We start from the raw sequence: 18,929 nt of genomic DNA, 5'->3' as shown, positions 1-18,929 counted from the left end.
CTTTCAGTTTCTCTCTCACACTCCCTCTCTCTCTCTCTCACCCCCCCCCCCCCTCTCTCTCTCTCTAACTCTCCTCTCGGCTTTCTCTCTCAATCCCCCTGTCTCGCTCTCTCTCACTTCTTCGCTCTCTCCCCTCTCTATCTTGCTCTCTCTCTCTCTCTCTCTCTCTCTCTCTCTCTCTCTCTCTCTCTCTCTCTCATTCACTTCCCACCCGTCTCTCTCTCTCACTCCAACTCTCTTGTTGACATACATTGTGAATGGATACAGAGAAGGACCACGGTTCAGTGCCCTCTCACTGAGGTCTTATAATGGTACGATCTGATGGAAGCTTTACTCTTCACATAGCTCCTTGTAATGCTCTATATTCCTGTTGTAAATCAAAGAAAGCTTTATTTAGACAACCGGTATGTACAATTCAATGTACTACACCAGCGAAGGTTCACTGATGGTTCACCTCTCAACTTGTGCCAATGTCTGAAAGTATTTACTGAAATCATGTTAGTCTCACAGTTCTGATTTGAAAAGTACTATTCATATATTTTATTTATTCCCAGTCATCAAGGATATTTGATATATTCCTTAAATCAAATCAAATGTATTTGTCACATTCTTCATAACTACAGGTGTAGAATAACAGTGAAATGCTCACTTACGGGTTATTCCCAACAATGCAGAGAGAGAAAAACAGAAATAATAGAAAAATAATAACACAAGGAATAAATACACAATGAGTAATGATAACCTGGCTATATGCAGGGGTACTAGGTAATTGAGGTACTGTACATAACAATCTAAGTAGTGAAACAATAAAAAAGCTATAATTTATACTGTAGATAAAACTATACTAAATATATTCACATCACCAAATAATTTATTAAAACACACTGTTTTGCAGTGAAGGTCTACAGTAGCCTCAACAACACTCTCTGGGGTAGCATGACAACTTCTGGAGGATGTCCTCCAACCTATCAGAGCTCTTGCAGCATGCATTTACATGTTATCCAACCAATCAAAGGATGAGAGAATGAATCTAGTACTGAAAGCATAGGCTACAGCTAACTAGCACTGCAGTGCATAAAATGTGGTGAGTAGTTGACTCAAAGAGAGAGCTGACATCTTCTCTGAGGAAGACGTCAGCTTGATGTTGAAATGTCAGTCACCTGTTTGCATTCTGTACAATGGATTACAGTGAGCATAAAGGAATCAATCTTTACCTTTTTTTGTTGAGTGCTCCAACTCCTTTTTACCTCAAATTAGTAATTTTGGAAAATGTTCTTGGCAAGCCATTCTCACAATAGTTGAACAGTTTTTAACAAATGAAAAAATACTGAAAAATGAGAGACAGAGAGAGATTGTGTTTAATTTTTTCACTTTTATGTAACGTTACTGAGGTTGTGGATGCAGCTAGCTAGTTGAGCCTACTCAAACACCCGGCTCGAAGAGAGAGGGATGCTATGTTAGCTAGCTAGGTCTGGATATCCAACACTGGAACTCTTCCAAGTCAAAGTAAGCTTTTGGTTTTATTAATTTGTTGCCACTGGGGCCTGCCAGTGTAACTGCTAAACTGCTTGCTGTACACTGTACCGCATGATTGTAGCGGGTTTACTAATGCATTACAATCTAGTAGCTATGTTAGCTAACATGGTGACAATGATGTAGGTTGTGTGTTGCGGTTAGCGGTTATGGTACGAAGGTTTGGCTTGGAAAGGTTTTTTAGCCTGGTCACAGCTGTTGTGTTGTGCACTGAAGTTCACAAGCAAAGGGAAATGGTGAGAGGAGAATAGCGCGTAGATGCGAGAAGGAATTGTACAACGAGCAAAGTGATCATGCTGTTTGTATGTGGCTGCTTTGAAAGTGAACTGTGTTTGTTACGACTTTTACTTCCTCTAGATAGTCAAGTTTGATCGTCTTCTCTTCACCCCTGATCATTCAGCTAATTCCATTGAAAAACTTTTCTTAGACGGAAGCAAACAGAACAAAAACGGGGATAAACAAACCTGAATTTGTCCAATAGACACTTTCATTTGCAACTTTTTGGACAAATGATTACACCCTAGATCAGCTAGATGCAGGCAAGAGTGTGCAAGGCGGTATTGAATGTGTCACTGTCTGTCACCTTGATTACTCAAGTTTTTCTCTCTGAAAGTATTCAGACCCCTTACAGCCTTATTCTAAAATAGATAAAATAAAACATTTTCCTCATCAATCTACACACAATACCCCATAATGACAAAGCAAAAAGAGGTTTTTAGATTGTTTTTGCAAAAAAACAACATAAATACCTTATTTACATAATTATTCAGAAACTTTGCTATGAAATTCAATTGATTGAACTATATAAGGTCCCACAGTTGACAGTGTATGTCAGAGCAAAAACCAAGCCACAAGGTCGAAGGAATTGTCTGTTGAGCTCCGAGATAGGATTGTGACGAGGCACAAATCTGGGGAAGGGTACCTAAACATTTCTGCAGCACTGAAGGTTCCCAAGAACCCAATGGTCACTCGGACAGAGCTCCAGAGTTCCTCTGTGGAGATGGGAGAACCTTCCAGAAAGAAAACCACCTCTGCAGCACTCCACCAATCAGGCCTTTTTGGTAGAGTGGCCAGACAGAAGCCACTCCTCTGTAAAAGGCACATGACAGCCCGCTTGGAGTTTACCAAAAAGCACCTTAAGTACTCTCAGACCATGAGAAACATGATTCTCTGGTCTGATGAAACCAAGGTTGAACTCTTTGGCCTGAATGCCAGGAAACCTGGAACCATCCCTACGGTGAAGCATGGTGGTGGCAGCATCATGCTTTGGGGATGTTTTTCAGTGGCTGTGAGACTAGTCAGGATCGAGGGAAAGATGAACTGAGCATTGTACAGAGAGATCCTTTGATGAAAACCTGCTCCAGAGCGCTCAGGACCTCAGACTGGGGCGAAGGTTCGCCTTCCAACAGGACAACAACCTTAAGCACACAGCATTTGCGGAGAGAACAGTCTATAACTTGGGTGGATGGAGTCATCAACCATTTTTAGGGCCTTCCTCTGACACCACTTGATATAGAGGTCCTGGATGGCAGAGAGCTTGGCCCCTAGTAATGTACTGGGCCGAATGCGCTACCCTCTGTAGCGCCTTGCAGTCGGATGCCAAGCAGTACCATACCAAGTGGTGATGCAGCCAGTAAAGATGGTCTCAATGGTGCAGCTGTAGAACTTTTTGAGATGCTGAGGGCCCATGCCAAATATTTTCAGCCTTCTGAGGGGGAAGAGGCATTGTTGTGCCTTCTTCACGACTGTGTTGGTGTGTGGACCATAATAATTCCTTAGTGATGGGCTCCCGAGTGCCGCAGCGGTGTAAGGCACTGCATCTCAATTGCTAGAGGCGACACTACAGACCTGGTTGGATTCCAGGCTGTATCACAACCGGCCGTGACCAGGAGTCCCATAGGGCGGCGCACAATTGGCCCAGTGTCATCCGGGTTAGGGGAGGGTTTGGCTGGGGTGCTTTACTTGGCTCATCCCACTCTAGCGACTCCTTGTGGTGGGCCGGGTGCCTGCAGGCTGACTTCAGTAGTTAGTTAAACAATGTTTCCTCCGACACATTGGTGCGGCTGTCTTCCATGTTAAGCGGGTTCGGTGTTAAGGAGCGCGGTTTGGCAGGACACATGACTCGACCTTCACTTTTCTCGAGCCCGTTGGGGGAGTTGCAGCGATGAGACAAGATTGTAATTGGATCGCAATTGGATATCACAGAATAAACATTTAAAATAATGAAGCACATTCATCCGCTTAACACGGGGTGTAGAGCCTAACTGGCTCTAAGCAACGCGTGAGTTTCAAGTTTGGGGAAGATCATTTTCACCATAAAAATGTGCCTTTATAATAAAAGCATTACATGCATAATTGCATTTGCGGTCACTTTTGATAATGGTGTTTTCCCGCTAATGAAACATTTGCGCTTAAAAAATTAATGTGGATAGTTCTTTGTTGCAGGAATGAAATTCCTCTGTTTCAATACCCAATTAAAATTAAACACTCTGTCAATTCATAAGGATTTGTATGACCATTATTTTATAAAAATGGACAGAGCCCAGTCTTAAAGTCAAACAGCAGCTTTTATTCACGAGAGTACTGCTCCTTACACATTTTACCACAGGTTATAAACTGAAAATGACGTCAGCGTTTTCTAAATGTTCCGTCTCTTCTTGACACTGGTAGAAAGGCTCTATAGTTCTCAAGCCTTCCCACCCCGCCTAGAGCCAAGGTCAGCCAGTGTAGATAAGCATTCTAGCCAGTCTGGCGATATAGTTCATTCATTTCTACCAAGGAACAGACAGTCATTGTTCTAATTCTTGATTATATTTACACACATTATATTCAGTACTAGGATTAAAAAGAAAATAGTATTCTGATTAGTACATATACAGTAACATAATACTATTCTGATTAGTCAGTCCTGATTGAAATGTATACATAATTAGTCATTATTGATAAAAATTCCCTTAACATTCTTCCAATATCTTCAATATGCACCTCGGAATTGGATAAGGACTTGTAGCCTGTGAGAAAGACCCGATCATGTGATGAAGAGCCAAGTGAGTGAGAGGTGCTCCGGAGCTGGCAGCACTCAGGGAGAAGAGAACAACGGCATGGATTTTTTAGGGTGCATTACGGCCACACAAAGGGGATGCCGCCGAGACATTTGAGGCATTATCAATAGCTTGTCAAATTGTGAAAGAGAGACTGATGAAGTGTGTTCAACCTGCTCAAAAAACAAAGCAAAGCTCATGCCTTTCGAACTACTTTTTTCAAATCATCATTAGAGTCGCATCATGCAGCCTTATTAAAAATCAAAACATAAAGCCCAACGTTTGTAGAACAACTAAAGTTACATTAATAACTCTAAATTAAGCATATGGGAGTACCTATTTCTTTGTTAACCGCTCCAAACAGAATAGCTGCATGTGAGCACTCTCTCAAATCATTTGGAGAAAATATCCTTTCTATTTTATTCAGCCTTGTTGAATTGTATTCTTCAAACTATAAAATAATGCCACGTAATTCTAACCAAATCTCGTCTGCTAAATGAACTAGTGTAGCCCACAGCCATATGGCATAGCCAGATCAGGACCTAAAATAAGGACAACTTATTTTACTTACAGAGTATGCTATTCTGTTCTTCTGAAATAGATTACATTTTCTTATAATCCTGTTTCTTTAGACCTGTCTAAAATAAATTAGGGATTTATTGTGAAGTTGTAGGTTATATTACATGGATTTATTCAACTTTTTAAAATGTATATGTTACAAAGGTCTTCATCAGTGGCTTGTAGGCTATGTGTGGAAGCCAGGAGATGCTAAATGTGTATATGTTAATTAACGGTCAATTACCGTGAGACCAACAGTTATTTGCTTGCCAATCACCGGCTGACAAAATTTTGTGACCGCCACAGCCCTAAATAAGGTCAATTGAAGTTGTGTGTGTTTGGGAAATCATGTGTATCAGAGGGTAACTGGACCATACTAGAACTCCCAGTGTCAGCAGTGGCCTCAATCCTTTGCCAGATAGCCTAGAGGAGGAGTATGTAAATAGATTCAGCCGCGAGCCGATTTTTGTCAGAGTGGATGGTTGGAGGGCCGGAACATAATTATAATAATTTATACACTGAAAATTGACCACAACTAAGCACAAAAAGAGGTTGTGTTTGAAAATAACAATAATTGTATACCTTGATTACATTGAGACATGATCACGTCTATTTTTTTATTCACAGAAGTGCTTGGGAACAGATTTCCTAAATTACACATTTTTTGCTGAATTCCTGGTGATGTTAGTCTATTTGACCTAAAATCCCCCCCAAAAATCACTCGCAGGCCGCCTAATTGCAGACCCCTGACCTAGATGCTCACTTGACACATGGTAGGGTCAACACAAAGAGTTCACCCTCCTTGTGCGTGTGTGTGGTGTGTGTGTTGGTTTGTGTGTTTGGTGTGTGGTGGTATGTGGGCATGGTCGGTGTGGGTAGCTACCCATGCTCCCAGACCACTGCCACCAGCCACCCTCTCTGGGCTGGTTGGCGATCAGGTTGTCAAAGGACAATTTAAAGTCAGACAACACCGTCTGGAACTAGCAGGAATGACTCAGACAGAGCTGGTGTTTGTGCTTGTGTGTTTGTGTGTGTGTCTTACCTATTGGCAAAGGAGAGTCGGAAACAGTCAAGTTGATATCACCGAGGATTTTACAGATGCCTCTCATTACACTAGTGAGAGGGGCTTTGTAAATAGATAAGATATCATCATGAGATACTTTATATTAAGGGATGATATTTGTTATAGAGCTGTATCCTAGTCATTTGCATAATGATGTTGTGTCTAGATATGTGGATCTCTTTGGCTTTTCAGTATGTAGTCTGAATCATATCTATCAAAGATCTTTAGGAGAATCCCTCTACACAGACTCTATATTATTAAATCCCTTCTGTCCCTTGTTACATTGCATTGAGGGTAGTACTCAGCAGGGATTCTGACTGAGGGTCTGGGTAAGAGGCGTTGCTTTCTCTCTCTCTTTGACAGCCTCTGACCTACTTCCACCTGGGTTTCACAGCTTATAATGGTTTACCCTGAGCAGCATATCCAATTGCTAATTGCGCTCTGAGGCGAGTGGGCCATCCTTAGTGTGTGCGCATGCACGCTGTGTGTTTATGTGTGACTGGATTGAGGGGGCAGTATATCAGATGTACTCGGCTAGTTGGTTAGTTAGTTGGTTGGAATTGGTTGAGTGTCCTAAATATTCTCCTGTGTTTTCTGCTTCAGCATCCCAGGAAAAAGTAATTGAGCTACAGTGCTTTACGAGTAAAGACAGAATATTTACAGTGAATAAAACTTGTTTGGTTGCATGTTTAAAAATTGCAATGTTACACTGCGTTCCTAAAAATTTAATTGTTTGTGTAATTACTGTCCTATTTTTAGATTAGGCTAGATGACTGTTCTTGAAACATTTTGTAGAATGCTTTCAAGACATTCTAGTAGCATTTCTACAATGCATACAGTATCAGTCAAAAGTTTGGACACACCTACTCATTCAAGGGTTTTTCTTTATTTTTACTTTTTTTCTACATTGTAGAATAATAGTGAAGACATTAAAACTATGAAATAACACATATGGAATCATTTAGTAACCAAAAAAGTGTTAAACAAATTCAAATATATATTTTATATTCTTCAAAGTAGCCACCCTTTGCCTTGATGACAGCTTTTTTACACTTTTGGCATTCTCTCAACCAGCTTCATGAGGAATGCTTTTCCAACAGTCTTGAAGGAGTTCCCACATATGCTGAGCACTTGTTGGCTGCTTTTCCTTCAACCTGCGGTCCAACTCAGCACAAACCATCTCAATTGGGTTGAGGTCAGGTGATTGTGGAGGTCAGGTCATCTGATGCAGCACCAGCATTCTAGTTCTTGGTCATATAGCCCTTACACAGCCTGGAGGTGTGTTTTGGGTCATTGTCCTGTTGATAACAAATGATAGTCCCACTAAGTGCAAATCAGATGGGATGGCATATCGCTGCAGAATGCTGTGGTAACCATTCTGGTTAAGTGTGCCTTGAATTCTAAATAAATCACAGACAGTGTCACTGGCAAAGTACCCCCACACCTTTACACCATATCCTCCATGCTTCACGGTTTGAAGCACACACGCGGAGATCATCTGTTCACCTACTCTGCGTCTCACAAAGACACGGCGGTTGGGCCCAAAAATCTCACATTTGGACTCATCAGACCAAAGGACAGATTTCCACTGGTCTAATGTCCATTACTCATGTTTCTTGGCCCAAGCAGGTCTCTTCTTATTATTGGTGTCCTTTAGTAGTGGTTTCTTTGCAGCAATTCGACCATGAAGGCCTGATTCACACAGTCTCCTCTGAACAGTTGATGTTGAGATGTGTCTGTTACTTGAACTGTATGAAGCATGTATTTGGGCTACAATCTGAGGTGCAGTTAATTCTAATTAATTTATCCTCTGCAGCAGAGGTAACTCTGGGTCTTTCTTTCCTGGTGCGGTCCTTATGAGAGCCAGTTTCATCACAGGGCTTGATGGTTTTTGCGATTGCACTTGAAGAAACGTTCAAGTTCTTGAAATGCTCCGGATTGACTGATCTTCATGTCTTAAAGTAATGATGGACTGTTGTTTCTCTTTGCTTATTTTAGCTGTTTTTGCCATAATATGGACTTGGTCTTTTACCAAATAGGGCCATCTTCTGTACACCACCCCTACCTTGTCACAACACAACCAATTGGCTGAAACACAGGAAAGAAATTCCACTTTTAACAAGTCACACCTGTTCATTGAAATGCATTTCAGGTGACTACCTCATGAAGCTGGTTGAGAGAATGCCAAGAGTGTGCAAAGCTCTCATCAAGGCGAAGGCTGGCTACTTTGAAGAATCTAAAATATATATGAGTAGGTGTGTCACGTCCTGACCTTAGAGAGCCTTTTTATGTCTCTATTTTGGTTTGGTCAAGGTGTGACTTGGGTGGGCATTCTATGTTCTTTATTTCTTTGTTTCTGGCCGAGTGTGATTCCCAATCAGAGGCAGCTGTCTATCGTTGTCTCTGATTGGGTGTCATACTTAGGTAGCCCTTTCCCTCCTTCTGTGTGGGATCTTGTTCTTTTATTTGTGTGCAGATAGTTTGCACAACGAAGCTGGTCGGTCGTTGTATTCTTTTGTCTTTTCTAAAGTTGCACTTCGTTAATAAATTATGTGGAACTCAAAGAACGCTGTGCCTTGGTCTCATCCTTCCGACAACACCCGTTACAAGGTGTGTCCAAACTTTTGACTGGTACTGTATGTTTTGCTACTCAGTTGAGTTGAATGAGGTGAACTCAGTGTGAAGTTGCTGCTGCTAAATAAAATAAGTAGGCTAGACCGGGGTTGGTTGTCACACTTTTTATTTCTCAGCACCAGTATATCTTACCAGGCTTTTTTCAGTATTAATAGAAAGACCAAGGTATTGGTTTGAAATAGGGACATTTTTTTTATCCTCACATCTTATTCCAACATGGTGTTAGGGCTGGGCGATATGGCCAAAATATTATATCATGGTATTTAAAAAATTGGACGGCATGACGGTATTTTTAGTTTTTGAATGATAAAAGTTCGACATTTACTTAATGAGTAGTGAGTGATCCTAGGGTGGCAACACATAAACTCAGCAAAAAAAGAAACGTCCCTTGTTCAGGACCCTGTCTTTCAAAGATAATTCCTAAAAATCCATATAACTTCACAGATCTTCATTGTAAAGGGTTTAAACACTGTTTCCCATGCTTGTTCAATGAACCATAAACAATTTATGAACATGCACCTGTGGAACGGTTAAGACACTAACAGGCAATTAAGGTCACAGTTATGAAAACTTAGGACACTAAAGAGGCCTTTCTACTGACTCTGATAAACACCAATAGAAAGATGCCCAGGGTCCCTGCTCATCTGCGTGAGGAGGCATGAGGACTGCAGATGTGCCCAGGGCAATAAATTGCAATGTCCGTACTGTGATACGCCTAAGACAGCGCTACAGGGAGACAGGACGGACAGCTGATTGTCCTCGCAATGGCAGACCACGTGTAACAACATCTGCACAGGATCGGTACATCCGAACATCACACCTGCGGGACAGGAATAGGATGGTAACAACAACTGCCCGAGTTACACCAGGAACGCACAATCCCTTCATCAGTGCTCAGACTGTCCGCAATAGGCTGAGAGAGGCTGGACTGAGGGCTTGTAGGCCTGTTGTAAGGCAGGTCCTTACCAGGCATCACCGGCAACAATGTCACCTATGGGCACAAACCCACCGTCGCTGGACCTGACAGGACTGGCAAAAAGTGCTCTTCACTGACGAGTCACGGCTTTGTCTCACCAGGGGTGATGGTCGGATTCAAGTTTATCGTCGAAGGAATGAGTGTTACACCAAGGCCTGTACTCTGGAGCGGGATCGATTTGGAGATGGAGAGTCCGTCATGGTCTGGGGTGGTGTGTCACAGCATCATCGGACTGAGCTTGTTGTCATTGCAAGCAATCTCAATGCTGTGTGTTACTGGGAAGACATCCTCCTCCCTCATGTGGTACCCTTCCTGCAGGCTCATCCTGACATGATCCTCCAGCATGACAATGCCACCAGCCATACTGCTCATTCTGTGTGCGATTTCCTGCAAGACAGGAATGTCAGTATTCTGTCATGGCCAGCGAGCCCGGATCTCAATCCCATTGAGCACGTCTGGGACGTGTTGAATCGGAGGGTGAGGGCTAGGGCCATTCCCCCCAGAAATGTCCGGGAACTTGTAGGTGCCATGGTGGAAGAGAGGGGTAACATCTCACAGCAAGAACTGGTAAATCTGGTGCAGTCCATGAGGAGATGCACTGAAAGTACTTAATGCAGCTGGTGGCCACACCACACACACACCAGCTGTTACTTTTGATTTTGACCCCCCCTCTGTTCAGGGACACATTATTCAATTTCTGTTAGTCACATGTCTGTGGAACTTGTTCAGTTTATGTCTCAGTAGTTGAATCTTGTTATGTTCATAGAAATATTTACAAATGTTAAGTTTGCTGAAAATAAATGCAGTTGACAGTGAGAGGATGTTTCTTTTTTTGAGTTAACATTAACATTCTTAAACAAGTGATTTCAGTGAGTCTTTCTCCATTCTGATTGTTTTATACTGTTCAATTCAACTTCAACCAAAACAAATTTCAGCACTTTTATCATTTCTGCTTTTCCTGCACTCAATTGTAGTGGTGGAAAAAATACCCAGTTGTCATACTTGAGTAAAAGTAAAGATATGTTAATAGAAAATGACTAAAATAAAAGTGAAATACTACTTGAGTAAAAGTCTAAAAGTATTTGGTTTTAAATATACTTATGTATCGAAAGTAAAAGTATAAATGATTTCAAATTCCTTATATTAAGCAAACCAGATGGCACCCTTGTCTTGTTTTTATGTTATTTACGGTTGACCAGAAGCACACTCCCAACACTCAGACATAATTTACAAACAAAGTATTTGTGTTTAGTGAGTCCTCCAGTTCAGAGGCAGTAGATGACCAGGGATGTTCTCTTGGCAAGTGTGTGAATTGGACCATTTTCCTGTCCTGCTAAGCATTCAAAATGTAATGAGTACTTTTAGGTGTCAGGGAAAATGTATGGAGTAAAAAGTACAGTATTTTCTTTAGGAATGTAGTGAAGTAAAAGTTGTCAAAAATAGTAAATTACAGATACAAAAAAAATTAAGTATTACTTGAAATTATTTTTTACTTAAGTACTTTACACCATTGTTAAATTGAGATAATTTCCACACTGCCACGTAGGGCTGCAGGATATGGCCAAATAATCTAGGATACATTTTTAACCAAACGTTGCAATTACGATTTGACTTGCGAATTAGAGCAAAACTGTTGGAATCATGGAAATATAATGACTATTCAAATTATATAGTTCGAATATAATAGTGGACACTTTGAACACAGTGTTGTTTGAGATGACAACGAATTAAAATGCCAGGGAGGAGTTATTGTGACAGGGTGTGTTGATAGGTGTTTCCTTAGGGGACCCCAAAGGCTTTGGCTACATTGCATGTTTTCTCTTAGCTACTTCACGTAGCTAACATATTCTTGCTTTGCATATTCCTCTTTGATTTAGAAGATGCTGTTGCACAAACAACATGCTGATTTATATCTACACCATCACTGATATTATCAGGCTGTATTAGCTAGCTACGTTTGTTCTTACTCAGTACATTTATTAGCTAGCTAGCTAGCTTTTAGCATTAGCGGCTAACAATTAGCGTCTCACAAGATGTATGGTAACTTGCTAAGAAAAGACAAACTAGCTGTTTGCTGATGTAAGAAACACAAACTAATATAGAACACCAGTGGATATATATTAAGAAGCTAATTGAAAACAGCATTGTTGTCATCAACATTGTTGCATGTGCTGCATTGACCACGCAGACTGAACGCAAGTGTCTCGTGGTTGAGGATCATCAAGTGCGCTCCTTGAGTGAAAGGGAGCGTGGCTAGGTCTTTGTGGAAAGTGGCACAGAGACAAATCGCGGAGAGAGATGACTCAAGTAGCGAAGTAAACTATAACATTTGCCATTACACAAGACGTATCATATTTAACAAACCAAACATTCAAATACCGGTATAGAAGGTAAAGTAAAAACCCAAACCGGTCCCTGCATCAATACCGGTATATCATAAAATACGGTATACTGCCCAACCCTACATGGCGTTATAAGCCATCAAACACACTCGGTCCACTTGTGACAACCAGACCCATCGTGGGGTTGGTTGTCAGTGTTTGCTAGTAGCTTCTTCCTGTTGTAATAGGAAATTAACAATATAGTATACAGTCTTAGAAATAGCCTTTCTTTGATTTAACCATATTCCTAACAAAATTCAGCATTTTATGTCTTGATAATAACATGACATTTTGAGTAAATTTGTCTGTGTGGGTGTGTGACAGAAAAAGAGGAAATGATGGGAGCTTTTTATAGCAGAAGCACAAAGGACCTTGGGATTTGTTGTATCCTAGCAGTGGCAGTGTCCCTGAACAATATGGTTACAATGGGTTGGATTGTGACAAGCACGAACATAGCTCATTTGGTGTCAAATGAGCTAAGAGTCAAGACTATATATTTTATTTTATTTACTAAGGCATACTAAGGCATTTTTCAACCGTTTTCTATCTTAAAAATAGGAATAAGCAATGGCTTTTGATTTCAGGTCAAATGGATGGAAACAGATGGAAAAGGGGCCAGATTTTGCAGCTCTTTCAGAACATCAGCTATCTGGATTTGGGGGAGGCTTGTGCAAGTTGCTGTGGAGAGTGCAGAGCTGTTGAACGGGGTAGGGGTAGCCAGGTGGAAAGCATGGCCAGCTGTAGAAAAATGCTTATTGAAATTCTCAATTATCGTGGATTTATCAGTGGTGACAGTGTTTCCATAGCCTCAGTGCAGTGGGCAGCTGGAAGGAGGTGCTCTTCTCCATGGACTTTACAGTGTCCCAGAACTTTTTGGAGTTTGTGCTACAGGATGCAAATTTATGTTTGAAAAAGCTAGCCTTTGCTTTCCTAACTGCCTGTGTATATTGGTTCCTAACTTCCCTGAAAAGTTGCATATCTTGGGGGCTATTCGATGCTAATGCAGTACGCCACAGGAAGCTTTTGTGCTGGTCAAGGGCAGACAGGTCTGGAGTGAACCGAGGGATATATCTGTTCCTGGTTCAACATTTTTGGAATGGGGCATGCTTATTTAAGATGGTGAGAAAAGCACTTTTAAAGAATAGCCAAGCATCCTCTACTGACGGAACGAGGTCAATATCCTTCCAGGATACCCGGGCCAGGTCGATTAGAAAGGCTCGCTGAAGTGTTTTAGGGAGCGTTTGACAGTGATGAGGGGTGGTCGTTTGACCGCAGACCGATTATGGACGCAGGCTATGAGGCAGTGATTGCTGAGATCCTGGTTGAAGACAGCAAAGGTGTATTTAGAGTGCAGGTTGATCAGGATGATATCTATGAGGGTGCCCATGTTTACGGATTTGGGGTTGTACCTGGTAGATTCATTGATAATTTGTGTGAGATTGAGGGCATCTAGTTTAGATTGTAGGACGGCCGGGGTGTTAAGCATGTCCCAGTTTAGGTCACCTAACAGTACGAGCTCTGAAGATAGATGGGGGGCAATCAATTCACATATGGTGTCCAGGGCACAGCTGGGGGCTGAAGGGGGTCTATAACAAGCGGCAACGGTGAGAGACTTGTTTCTGGAAAGGTGGATTTTTAAGTAGAAGCTCAAATTGTTTGGGCACAGACATGGATAGTATGACAGAACTCTGCAGGCTATCTCTGCAGTAGATTGCAACTCCGCCCCCTTTTGGCAGTTCTATCTTGTCGGAAAATGTTAAAGTTAGGATGGAAATTTCAGGATTTTTGGTGGCTTTCCTAAGCCAGGATTCCGACACGGCTAGGACATCCGGGATGGCAGAGTGTGCTCAAGCAGTGAATAAAACACTGACCTAGGAACTCATGGATACTCCCTAATAGCAATTATTTACAAAGATTATTATTATTATTCCTTTTTTAACTATGAAAAGAGAAATTCTCCTCACCTCAATGTTTTTTCATGCTGATGTGAATTGACCAGGTGGATGAGTTATTTAAAAGAATTCACACATTTTAACCTTAAAATGAATTACAGAGCACCATTTAGATATAGAGTAATTAGCACTGTGACAACCAACCCCGATCTCCCCTAAGCCTTGTCCGAACCAGAATGGCCCATAGGGGCAGGAGCCTATCTCGTGTTTCTGTAGCGTGAGACGGCTTGGACACGATGCTAGTTGCTGCTACTAACTCTGTGCATAAGCGTTAGACCACTTTGTTTACGTTCTCAGACTACTGGCAACACATATCTACCTTGGGAGATCAGTTGTGTTTTGTTTAACTGAGAGCAGGGAGATGATGATGATTGGAGGTCTGAAAGGAGTAAAAAACGAAATGTGTTCTAACCCAGAAGTAGGAAGACAGTTCTTGATTTTGTGAAAGTCAATCTTTACAAAGGCTTTGGTGTATGCTTAATTTAGCCTAATTCAAGTGAATCTTCAGAATATTGTTGTCCATTCTTGAACTTGTTACTCAAATTTGCACAATGTATATTATTTTGGGCTTTTATTGGAGGAAAAGGGGACAATAATAAGCATTATGTCCTCCAGCTAAACACAAATATCACTCGTACCTTTAACATTGCACTTGTATGATCCCCTCTGTGTAGTCCTGAGACTTTGGACATTGGCTCGCACCTCACCACCCACACACAGCACTTGATCCCAGACCTGTTGGAGGATGTTGTGGATGGAGAACCTGGCTGTGTTCTCACCTGTTCCACTTACCCTGGACCAGCTGGGGAGCCTAGCCAACAGGAGGAGGAGAATCCTGGACCAGCTGGGGAGCCTAGCCAACAGGAGGAGGAGGATCCTGGACCAGCTGAGGAGCCTAGCCAACAGGGGGAGGAGGATCCTGGACCAGCTGAGGAGACTAGCCAACAGGAGGAGGAGGATCCTGGACCAGCTGAGGAGCCTAACCAACAGGAGGAGGAGGATCCTGGACCAGCTGGGGAGCCTAGCCAACAGGAGGAGGAGGATCCTGGACCAGCTGAGGAGCCTAGCCAACAGGAGGTGGAGAATCCTGGACCAGCTGTGGAACTTAGCCAACAGGAGGAGGAGAATCCTGGGCCAGCTGGGGAGCTTAGCCAACAGGAGGAGGAGGATCTTGGACCAGCTGGGGAGCCTAACCAACAGGAGGAGGAGAATCCTGGGCCAGCTGGGGAGCTTAGCCAACAGGAGGAGGAGGATCTTGGACCAGCTGGGGAGCCTAACCAACAGGAGGAGGAGAATCCTGGACCAGCTGTGGAACTTAGCCAACAAGAGGAGAAGAATCTTGGACCAGCTGGGGAGCCTAGCCAACATGAGGAGGAGAATCCTGGATGTCTCAGGGGAAGGTGGGTCTCTGTGGTGCTGTGGCCCGTCCTTCATACCTCCTGAGCTTTCCCCTCTCTGTCCCAGAGTCCCCGGGGGGGTTGAAGATGATGTTTAATTAATGCTTCATTGTGATGTCCTTACTGAGAAGATCAAGGTGATCCACCTTATCCTGCCTGCTCAAGTCTCATTATGGTAAAAGTATTGAGGAATGCACTTCAGCTTGGATATTTCTTCCTGAGCAGGACAAGGTCACAACAGGAGGAAGACCCAGCTACCTCCTCCAGCATAAAGGAGGAAGAGGACGAAGAGAAGGAGAGGGGCACAACCCGTTTAGCCATCTGTGGACTCATGGACCACAGTAAAGAATACTATTACCAGGTGTGTATAGAGCTCCCTCTCTCTTCCCCTTCTCTCTTTCAATCTCCCCCCACACACTCGCTCTCTCTTTCAATCTCTCTCACTCTCCCTCTCTCTCTCACACATCTCTTTCCTCAATAACAATGCAAAAGGCATGGCAAGCGGTACCAGAGTGCCAAGTCTAGGACAAAAAGGCTTCTCAACAGTTTTTACCCCCAAGCCAGAAGACCCCTGAACAGGTAATCAAATGGTTACCTTGACTATTTGCATTGTGTGCCCCCCCCCGAACCCCTCTTTTAATGCTGCTGCTACTCTCTGTTTATCATATATGCATAGTCACTTTAACTATACATTCATGTACATACTACCTCAATTGGGCCGACCAACCAGTGTCTGTATGTAGCCTCGCTACTGTATATAGCCTGTCTTTTTACTGTTGTTTTATTTCTTTACTTAGCTATTGTTCACCTAATACAATTTTTGCACTATTGGTTAGAGCCTGTAAGTACGCATTTCACTGTAAGGCCTACACCTGTTGTATTCGGCACACGTGACAAATGAACTTTGATTTGATTTGAAAACAAATGATTGGTGATTCACTCTCACCTCAACACACTTTAAGTGTATACATGTATTTACCACTCTATATTATTCAGTGATAGACTAGATGTTAACATCGTCACACATCCAGAGCTATTTCTAAACCACAGTGTTATTATGACGTGCAACACGGCTCCCTATTAAGCAGTCCATAGAAAGAAATAACTAGCTAATGAGCAGAAGTGCACATTCGCTGAGATATGTTTGGTGAAATATGAATTTGTCAGAATAGGTAAATTGCAGCAATAATTTATGCCAATACTCTCAGAGTACATAATGGTATGGTGTGTTTCATTTAATGAGTCTGTGTGTACAGTCTATTGATAAAGACATTGTCCGTATTGGGTTTTAGGATCATGACCCCTCCAGCTCTGAGCGAGTCAGGTGTGTGGCAGTGAGCTGGCAGGCTCAGGACACCCAGAACCAAGACCAGCACAAAAACAGGTACAGTGGGGCAAAAAAGTATTTAGTCAGCCACCAATTGTGCAAGTTCTCCCACTTAAAAAGATGAGAGAGGCCTGTAATTTTCATCATAGGTACACTTCAACTATGACAGACAAAATGAGAAAAAAAATCCAGAAAATCACATTGTAGGATTTTTAATTAATTTATTTGCAAATGATGGTGGAAAATAAGTATTTGGTCAATAACAAAAGTTTATCTCAATACTTTGTTATATACCCTTTGTTGGCAATGACAGAGGTCAAACGTTTTCTGTAAGTCTTCACAAGTTTTTCACACACTGTTGCTGGTATTTTGGCCCAGTCCTCCATGCAGATCTCCTCTAGAGCAGTGATGTTTTGGGGCTGTTGCTGGGCAACACGGACTTTCAACTCCCTCCAAAGATTTTCTATGGGGTTGAGATCTAGAGACTGGCTAGGCCACTCCAGGACCTTGAAATGCTTCTTACGAAGCCACTCCTTCGTTGCCCGGGCGGTGTGTTTGGGATCATTGTCATGCTGAAAGACCCAGCCACGTTTCATCTTCAATGCCCTTGCTGATGGAAGGAGGTTTTCACTCAAAATCTCACGATACATGGCCCCTATTCATTCTTTCCTTTACACGGATCAGTCGTCCTGGTCCCTTTGCAGAAAAACAGCCCCAAAGCATGATGTTTCCACCCCCATGCTTCACAGTAGGTATGGTGTTCTTTGGATGCAACTCAGCATTCTATGTCCTCCAAACACGACGAGTTTAGTTTTTACCAAAAAGTTATATTTTGGTTTCATCTGACCATATGACATTCTCTCAATCTTCTTCTGGATCATCCAAATGCTCTCTAGCAAACTTCAGACGGGCCTGGACACATCTGGCACTGCAGGATTTGAGTCCCTGGCGGCATAGTGTGTTACTGATGGTAGGATTTGTTACTTTGGTCCCAGCGCTCTGCAGGTCATTCACTAGGTCCCCCCGTGTGGTTCTGGGATTTTTGCTCACCGTTCTTGTGATCATTTTGACCCCACGAGGTGAGATCTTGCGTGGAGCCCCAGATCGAGGGAGATTATCAGTGGTCTTGTATGTCTTCCATTTCCTAATAATTGCTCCCACAGTTGATTTCTTCAAACCAAGCTATTGCAGATTCTGTCTTCCCAGCCTGGTGCAGGTCTACAATTTTGTTTCTGGTGTCCTTTGACAGCTCTTTAGTCTTGGCCATAGTGGAGTTTGGAGTGTGACTGTTTGAGGTTGTGGACAGGTGTCTTTTATACTGATGCCATTAATACAGGTAACGAGTGGAGGACAGAGGAGCCTCTTAAAGAAGAAGTTACTGTGAGAGCTGTGAGAACTGTGAGAGCCAGAAATCTTGCTTGTTTGTAGGTGACCAAATACTTATTTTCCACCATAATTTGCAAATAAATTAATAAAAATATCCTACAATGTGATTTTCTGTTGTTTTTTTTCTCATTTTGTCTGTCATAGTTGAAGTGTACCTATGATGAAATTTACAGGCCTCTCTCATCTTTTTAAGTGGGAGAACTTGCACAATTGGTGGCTGACTAAATACTTTTTTGCCCCACTGTACAAGGCTTTTAGGAAAGATACACTTTTATTTGTGTCAACAGATATATTACTTTCATGGTAATATCAATCACATGCAAGGGCTGAGGGAGTGGCCAATACAGTACAGGAAGTAGGAGTAAGTTATTTTGGTAATGATTTAGGGAATAAGGCATGTGTTCTCTTCACTGCTGGCTGCTAGCATTGGTTTACTGGCTGATTCCCAGGCATCACCAAGCCTATCCCAACAGTCCCATCAAATCAAGACAAGTCTTTCTAATGATTGACTATAATGACTCATATGGTATAATATAATTATCGCAACAGACAATCAACTTTCAATGCTGGTGTGCTATGAAAGAAGCCTTAACCCGAACCACACAGATGATTAAGAACCATTTGAGGAAGGTCAGCAGCAACAGAGCGGTGGCATCTCTGCTTGCTAGAGGAGAGGGGAAA

At 42.3% G+C, this 18,929-nt stretch overlaps 1 protein-coding gene across 1 annotated transcript in view; it reads left to right on the top strand.

Moving 5' to 3' along the window:
• Nucleotides 1–18,929, top strand: part of LOC110529759 (protein FAM13C) — a 37,179-nt gene that overhangs the window by 4,483 nt on the left and 13,767 nt on the right. The window contains exons 3-5 of the mRNA XM_036989878.1: nt 14,813–15,538; nt 15,761–15,896; nt 16,828–16,919. Of these exons, the coding sequence (XP_036845773.1) occupies nt 14,813–15,538; nt 15,761–15,896; nt 16,828–16,919 (954 nt within the window). The remainder of the gene's footprint in view (nt 1–14,812; nt 15,539–15,760; nt 15,897–16,827; nt 16,920–18,929) is intronic.

Source organism: Oncorhynchus mykiss, chromosome 1 (genome assembly GCF_013265735.2).
Source record: "Oncorhynchus mykiss isolate Arlee chromosome 1, USDA_OmykA_1.1, whole genome shotgun sequence".
Classification (NCBI taxonomy): Eukaryota; Metazoa; Chordata; class Actinopteri; order Salmoniformes; family Salmonidae; genus Oncorhynchus; species Oncorhynchus mykiss.
The sequence above is the reverse complement of the archived record's forward strand: the minus strand, read 5'-3'. Positions and strand labels throughout refer to the sequence as shown.